Raw genomic sequence first — 7,859 nt, 5'->3', positions numbered from 1 at the left:
TGTGTGTGTGTGTGTGTGTGTGTGTGTGTGTGTGTGTGTGTGTGTGCGGGCGTGCTTTGGTGTATGTGTTTTCGTGAATGCGCGCGCGTGGGTTTGCGTGTATTTACGCGTTCTCGAGTAACTCTCAAGTGAGTTCTCGCTGTTCTTATATTAGACCTTGTCATTTTTTTTCAGAATGTTATCAGCGGAAATTTACATCAGAAACCAATCCCACGTTTTGTACCGGACTATATAAAAATAGGTTTGTTGACTCATTTTGCGCACTTCTATTGGTATTTCCTACGATGTAGGTCTTTTACTCCTTAAACGTTGTGTTATGCATTTATCTTTCACTTAATAAAATAACGAGTCCGGCATTCGGTATTTGTAACGACACCATTTCTCTATACACATATATAATGCACGGAGGCCTATAAATTGTGCACGGATTTAAATACCGTGATGCCAATTTATAATAGACACTGTCATTTGACCTGTTCAGTTCGTAACATTCTGAAGCGATACATCGCGCATGCAGTTCATTATTTCAATCATCATCATTATTTCAATCATTCATTATTTAGTGACATCACTAAAGATAACCGCCATTTCTAATGGTGATTGATTTTCCTGAGATGTTTCAGGATCATTCGGCGAGAGTTGTAAAGTTGGCCACATAGAAGAGAAAATTAATGTAGAGGAAGAGGAACCGATACCTACCGGCTGTATGGGAAAAGTGGCCGGTATACAGAAAGTGGTTTCAGACATTTGGAGAAACCCATCCGTTAGGGTAAGCGTTTAGCCATCAAGTACTTCGTGACAGGTTTGACATTACATAACCCAAAAAGTTTTTATATTATAAACGTGATAAGCGAATAAGTAGTAATCTCAATAACTCTCAGTAACCTCAGTAATCTCTGTGATCTCGGCTGATACAGGAAGTTTCTGAGAAGGTCGTGATAAAGACAGCTGGTAATTTCGCTGGTGTTAAACATGCGCCTTCAGCAAACATACGTCTCTTCCTTGTTCCAATACGCCGATATCTATGTTGGTTTTTTTCTTTTAAAGAAGGTCGTTTGGTACGCGGTGGTAGTGACGCTGTTGTTAGGGTTCGCCGCCTATGTCGTCTGTGCGACTTACAAAGATGTAGAACGTGCTCGCTACCTACTTATCATCACCGGAATAGTGCTCGTATTTGTGGTTAGTGACTATTGCAGCTGTACCTAAAAATGTTCCTGACACTCTGCGATAGGATTTAATCAAGTTACAAATTATTATCATGTATATATTTATATTGATTTACCTAAGTGTGTAGGCTTGCTAGAGTGTGAGCAGACATTATAAATGAGTTGGTGAAATCTAACCTCACCTGTTACTTCGTTCGAGTATTTTCGGGCGGGTGAGAGAGGGAGGAGAGAGGGGGTTGAGAGGAGAGAGAGAGACAGTCGGAGAGAGCGAGAAAGAGAAAGGGGGATATCGGAAGAAAGAACGCAAAAGAAAAGGGAGAGAGAGAATAGAGAGAATATATTCGTTGTGGAAAAATTATGATCTTCCTTAATTAATTCACGAGCATCTTTGGAGCAGTAGACTTAGTGGCAATGCGTATTTATAGCTACAAACTCCTTCTCATAAAATCGGATAATACGTAAAATCTACGTCAGACATACGAGATACGGGTCAGTAATATAGAACCTATTGACTGTCAGCCTAATAATAAGGTAAGGTGTCGGCAATATCTTATCTTAAAACGCACGAAATGTAAAATTTAGCTGATGAAACACACACGAGTCGGATTGTTGAGGAAGCACGGTATATACAATCGCTAGCAACAGACCTATTGACAAATTTAATTCTACTAAAATGATGTCATTCAGTCTCTTTAATAATACTAACATTATCTGTCTTAATGAATTAAATAGATTGCATCGAATATGCGCGGAAGATAAACGGGTCTGATTTGTATATTTTGTAGGTATACGATCTCATAAAGACGTACTTTGGTGATTGGTTGTCAGCACGGTTTGGTCACATATACACTGGATGTTGCGAACAAGTGTTTGCTAAAGATTGGATAAAATGGTTTGTTTACTATCAAATTTTGTTCAATTACTTCAATACATTGACGTTATGTAGCATTACGTCAATAGAGAAAAATGTCGTGCCTCAAGTGCGTAAATTTCGAGGCAATGCTGTTTTGGAAAAGTTTCAAGAGATAATTTACACTACGTTGACAAACCGATGAATAATTAGATTAAGTAGATAATCATGTTTGATTATTTGTGACATTTATTTTAACGTTATAATTTAATTTATATTTATTATACTTAAATACTAACATTAGCGCATGAGTCCTGATTTAGTTTATCGTTGTTTTCATAGGGTGGTTTTGCTGCTGCTACTGTGTGCGTACATCACGTTTATTGTGCTAGATATTGTCCCCAAAAGACCCGCAAATCTGTTGTCATTGGCCGGGCAAGTTGTTTTCGTCGTTGTAATGTTCATCTGCAGTAAATACCCACACAAAGTAAGTCTACAGAAATTGTCGCTTGCTTGGTAAGGCCGTGCGTCGCTATTTGTTATAAATACGACTATTCAGTTCAGGGTTTATTGCTATTCTACATTCTAGTATACCTCGTAGGATGAATAGTACGTACACGCACGCACGCATATACGCACGCACGCACGCACGCACGTACACACATACACGTACACACATATATGTGAATGTGAATTACGTGGGTGCTTACTACGTGCACAAAAGCTTGGAACAGCGATATACCTAAACTAATACGGTATGCGCACACGTTTTATAATAAAAATTTGTCATTCATATACTAGTTGCTCATGATTGCATAATTTTAAATGACGCTGTACCATGTGGCAACAGAAAATACTCCGTCTTTGTGACGAAACATCGTGTACTGCGTATTTTCCTCTAGTAGGCCTATATAGTACCATCACTATATGCGGCTACGCCTGCATTAGTATAACTGATAGGCCAAACCGACTGTGTATAATACCAAGAGCTTAAGCACATATGCACAACATGATATATGCACATATGCACAATATGCATATAATATGTACAACATGCCCAACATCTTTCCTATCTGAGCCAATCCTCTATGCTACGTTTGTAATTCGCTCCGTTGCAGGTTAACTGGCGGCCCGTTGTGTGGGGTTTTGGTCTTCAGTTCGTTGTCGGCCTGTTCATACTAAGAACTACGGCCGGTCAGGACCTGTTCTATTTCCTCGGCGATCAGGCGGCTGCGTTCTTTTCGTACAGTGACGAGGGAGCAAAGTTCTTGTTCGGGGATCCTCAGTATCTCGAGCATCCGTTCGCTTTCCAGGTACGTGCTTGTGAACATTCATTAGCACACATAGATTTAGATATGCTAAGAACATAATACAAACAAGAGAGAGGCAGAGAAAGAGAGAGAGAGAGAGAGAGTGAGAGAGAGAGAGAGAGAGAGAGAGAGAGAGAGGAGAGCGCGCACGAACGAGAGAAAAGGGGTGGGCGAGAAACGGGTAGAAGAAAGTGACAGAGCGCGAGAACGAGAACGCGCACAGGAGTGAGAACTAGAGAGAGAGAGAGAGAGATGGAGAAGAGGACAGAGAGAGAGATGAGAGAGAGGCGGAGAGAGACGAGATGAGATGAGGGATGAGAGGACGAAGACAGGAAGAGCGAACAGAGAGAGAGAGAGGAGAGAGGAGGAGAGAGACGAGAGACGAGAAGAAAAAAGACTAATGGTGCGTGAGATTGAGATAGAGAGAGAGAGACAGACGAAGAGGAGATGATGAAGAGAAGAGAGAGATGAGAGAAGATCTAGCGAGAGAAGAGAGAGAGAGAGAGAGATAGAGAGAGAGAACTATAGCGAGAGCGAGAGAGACAGAGAAAGTGGGCCAGCGGATGGGGGGAGGGAGAAGGAAATGAGGCTAAGGAGAACGATAGAGGAGGGCGGGGAGTGAGACGGAGGGTGGGCGCTTAGAAGGACAAGCGCAGTTTACGGTTTTCTGTGACACATTTCTATGCCGACAGGAGACTCTTAATAAGTATCACGACTCTGCTCGACCACGAACTCTCGCAGCTGTGCCTCGCGCATCTTTTCTCTTAGGTTCTGCCTAGTGATCAATATTTTTCTCTGCCGAGCGCTGGGATTCTCTATCAGCTGGAGCAAGGCAGGGATCATCATCAAGCTAGCCGTGAGTCATGAGCAACACTATCGGAACAACAACAGCGCAATCTGTGAGCATGCTGCGAACAGGTTACGTCGGACAGGTACGGCCCACGGCAACGGGCCTCTACCTGATTTCATGCCGTATCTGTTGAACCGAATCCTCTCTCTTAATCCTCGGCACACAGTACGCTTGACATCAAGTACACGAACATGTCCATCTAGTACATCAAACTACCATGCCGGATGTCTGAACGTGTCGCTGCCTATGTGTGTGCCGGTGTTAATTATGTGATTGCGTTACACGAGATTTCGCGAATGATTTCGATAGACTGCGGTCGTTCCTCAGATTGAAGCTCCGCTGACCGTTTCGGACCTTCCTTCCCGACATGACCAGGTTCCGAGCTACACCCATCGATGACGGGGGCTTCGCAACCATCTCCGGATTCCTGCTAAGCTGCGTTTACATGCTCGTTCGGTGTGTAGGTGTTAATCCGCACAGGTTGCTTAAAAAACGATCATGCACGTATACTGTACCTGTCATAAGCGTGACATGATGGAGATGTCCTGATAATAGTATATCCAATCCTGTACAGATTTAGATGTTCACTTGCCGGTTTCAGATTAGTTAGCATCCTTGTAGAATGTAAGAAGAGCAGATAAACCCTAGCTGTGCGCTTCTTATAGCTGTGTGCTCCTTATTAAACTTATAGGCATTATGGCGCTCTTGATAACAGTTTAGCCCTAAGTTGCGGTTCGGGGGGCCTGAAAACCTCTCAGTTTGAGCTCATCTTTTAGAGAGACGAGAGAAGAGATGAGAGAGAGAGGAGAGAAGAGAGAAAGATGATGAGAGAAAAAAGGTGATGAGAGAGAGACGGAGAGCACCGAGAGCATCGAGAGAGGAGAGAACTCTGAGAAATTGTCGGCGTGTGTCCCCTTCATTGCTCGACGTGAGTTTTGAAACTAGTGGCCTACACTCGATGGTCGCAGGTGGGCCGCCTCGCATCCGTCATCACGCGGTGTGATCGAAGCGCCCCTGCACACGCTCTTCCAAGCTCTTCTACCCGAGACCGAGGTTTCCCTGCTGAAAAGGGTGAAGGTGGAGAACACGATGCCCAAGGGGTGAGTTAATCGCGTCGAGTTAAATAATAGACAGTGCAACATTAATTATACGCGATTTAAACAAGGAGCGTTAGAAAACTTTCCTAGTAAGTTATAAATTAATAAGTTTCTCTGGTGATTATCATATCCCTGTGCCATCTCCTCGGTCTCCTCGGACGCTGAAGACGCAGGACGTATTCAATTTCCCCTCAGATAAAGATGATCAGAGACTGCTCAGTGTCTGGTTCGTCCTTTTTTTTTTAACTTAGACGTTCTTTCTTTAGACTTAAAAGGGATTCTCTCGCAGTCACCTAATCAGTTATTCCCTCATTTGCTCGCTCGCTCACTCACTCATTCACTCGCTCACTCACTCACGCACGCACGAACGCACTCATTCACTCACTCACTCACTCACTCACTCACTCACTCACTCACTCACTCACTCACTCACTCACTCACTCACTCACTCACTCACTCACTCACTTACTCACTCACTCACTCACTCACTCACTCACTCACTCACTCACTCACTCACTCACTCACTCACTCACTCACTCACTCACTCACTCACTCACTCATTTCCTTGTTTTCTCTCTCTCTCTCTCTCTCTCTCTCTCTCTATCTCTCTCTCGCTCACTTACACGTACGGGCACGCACGCACGCACGCACTCTAATATACCTGTAATCGGTTTGGGTCAGAGAAAATCATCTAAATTATGACACTCCTGTTAATATCACAGTAAATGCGTGCTCTTTTTTACGCGACTTTAAATTAAAAATCGTTATCTAAATCTATTATTAAAAATATTGAATTTGAAATATTACTGAATATTATTATTTTAAAAAAATAATTTAAAATAGCTGCACGTTTGCGGGCACAGTGAACACAGGAACATCATAGAAGCGGCGTCGGTGGGGGCTAGCAGTGCCGTAAAGATCGTCGGCAGTATTGCCGCCAATCTGCTGGCGTTCCTGTCGATCCTGGCTTTCGTGAACGCCTCGCTCGCTTACTTGGGCTACCTCGTCGACATTAACGACCCGTATTTAAGTTTCGAGGTAAGTTTCTGCATTGGGCGCGATGGACGTGCGCTTCTTGGCATGTAGCCCCCAGAGCCGTATATAGAGAGTATTCTCTATAATATTATACGGCTCTGGTAGCCCCAGCGAAGGGACGGGAGTGAGACGGAGGGTGGGCGCTAGAAGGAAAGCGCAGTTACGGTTCTCTGTGACACATTTTTATGCGACAGGAGACCTCTTAATAAGGATCACGACCTCTGCTCGACACGAACGCTCACAGCTGTCCTCGCGATTTTTTCTCTTAGGTTCTGCCTGTGATCATATTTTTCTCTGCGACGCTGGGAATTCTCTATCAGCTGGGAGCGATGCAATGGATCATCATCAAGCTAGCGTGGCTCATGAGCAACACTATCGGAACAACAACAGCCGAATCTGTGAGCATGGCTGCGAACATGTTCGTCGGACAGGTACGCCACGGCAAACGGCCTCTCACTGATTTCATGCCGTATGTTGACCGATCCTCTCGTTAAATCCTCCGGCAGTAGCTTGATCAAGTACACAATGTCATTACGTACATGAATACATACGGAGTGTGAGTGTGTGTATGTGTGGGTGTTGATTATGGGGATTGCGGTTACACGAGATTTCGGAATGTTTGATAGACTGCGTCCGTTCTCAGATTGAAGCTCCGCTGACCGTTCGGACCTTCCTTCCCGACATGACCAAGTCCGAGCTACACGCCATCATGACGGGCGGCTTCGCAACCATCTCCGGTTCCGTGCTAGCTGCGTACATCTCGTTCGGTGTAGGTGTTATCCGCACATGCAGGTGTTAAAAAACGCATGCGTATACTGTACTGTCATAGGTGACATGATGTAGATGTCCTGATAATACATATGTTCTATGTTATGCCAATCCTGATACAGATGTAGATGTCCTTGCGGTTTCAGATTAGGTTAGTTCCTTGTAGAGATTGTAGGAAAGAGCAGATAAACCCTAGCTGTGCGCTCTTATAGCTGTGTGCTCTTATATAACTGATAGATTATTATGGCGCTCTTGATAACATGTTTAGCCACTAGTTTGCGGTTCGGCCTGAAACCTTTCAGTTGAGCTCATCCTAGCTACCCATAGCTAGTTCATGCTAATGCTACCGACGCTGCCCAGCACCTGTCGATTTCGCATGATTTTCCTACCGATTTATACAGTATACTTTGATGTATTGTATTTGATAATATAACGTACGTGATGTAAGATGTAGACGATTTAAGAACCTTGCACCAATAGGTAACCATTTAAAAAATCCACCTCTTCTATTTTTTAAATTGTTATTGTGGGGCGGACCCTCATAATAGAGAGAGAGAGTGTGTGGTGACTAGCAACCTACTATTTACCGTTACATTCTCTATTGTCTTTAACCTACAACATGTTACCCCATATTTTCTACTTCTTCTATCTCACTCGCTCCCCTCCCCCTCTCTCTCTCTCTTTCTTTCTTTCTTTCTCTCTCTCCCTCTTTCTCCCCCTCTCTTTCTCTCTCTCTCTCTTTCGCTCTCTCTCTCTCTCTCTCTCTCTCTCTCTCTCTCTCTC

At 43.9% G+C, this 7,859-nt stretch overlaps 1 protein-coding gene across 1 annotated transcript in view; it reads left to right on the top strand.

The window, feature by feature from the left end:
* The window catches only part of LOC106809886 (sodium/nucleoside cotransporter 1-like), a 14,313-nt gene that overhangs the window by 2,368 nt on the left and 4,086 nt on the right, over window positions 1-7,859 (top strand). The window contains exons 2-9 of the mRNA XM_014813122.1: window positions 175-241; window positions 624-769; window positions 1,048-1,179; window positions 1,952-2,058; window positions 2,359-2,503; window positions 3,135-3,329; window positions 6,578-6,739; window positions 6,952-7,077. Coding sequence (XP_014668608.1) covers window positions 175-241; window positions 624-769; window positions 1,048-1,179; window positions 1,952-2,058; window positions 2,359-2,503; window positions 3,135-3,329; window positions 6,578-6,739; window positions 6,952-7,077 — 1,080 coding nt within the window. The remainder of the gene's footprint in view (window positions 1-174; window positions 242-623; window positions 770-1,047; window positions 1,180-1,951; window positions 2,059-2,358; window positions 2,504-3,134; window positions 3,330-6,577; window positions 6,740-6,951; window positions 7,078-7,859) is intronic.

This window comes from Priapulus caudatus, unplaced genomic scaffold (assembly GCF_000485595.1).
Source record: "Priapulus caudatus unplaced genomic scaffold, Priapulus_caudatus-5.0.1 Scaffold394, whole genome shotgun sequence".
Classification (NCBI taxonomy): domain Eukaryota; kingdom Metazoa; phylum Priapulida; class Priapulimorpha; order Priapulimorphida; family Priapulidae; genus Priapulus; species Priapulus caudatus.
Note: the sequence above shows the minus strand (reverse complement) of the source record. Positions and strands in the feature narration are given on the sequence as shown.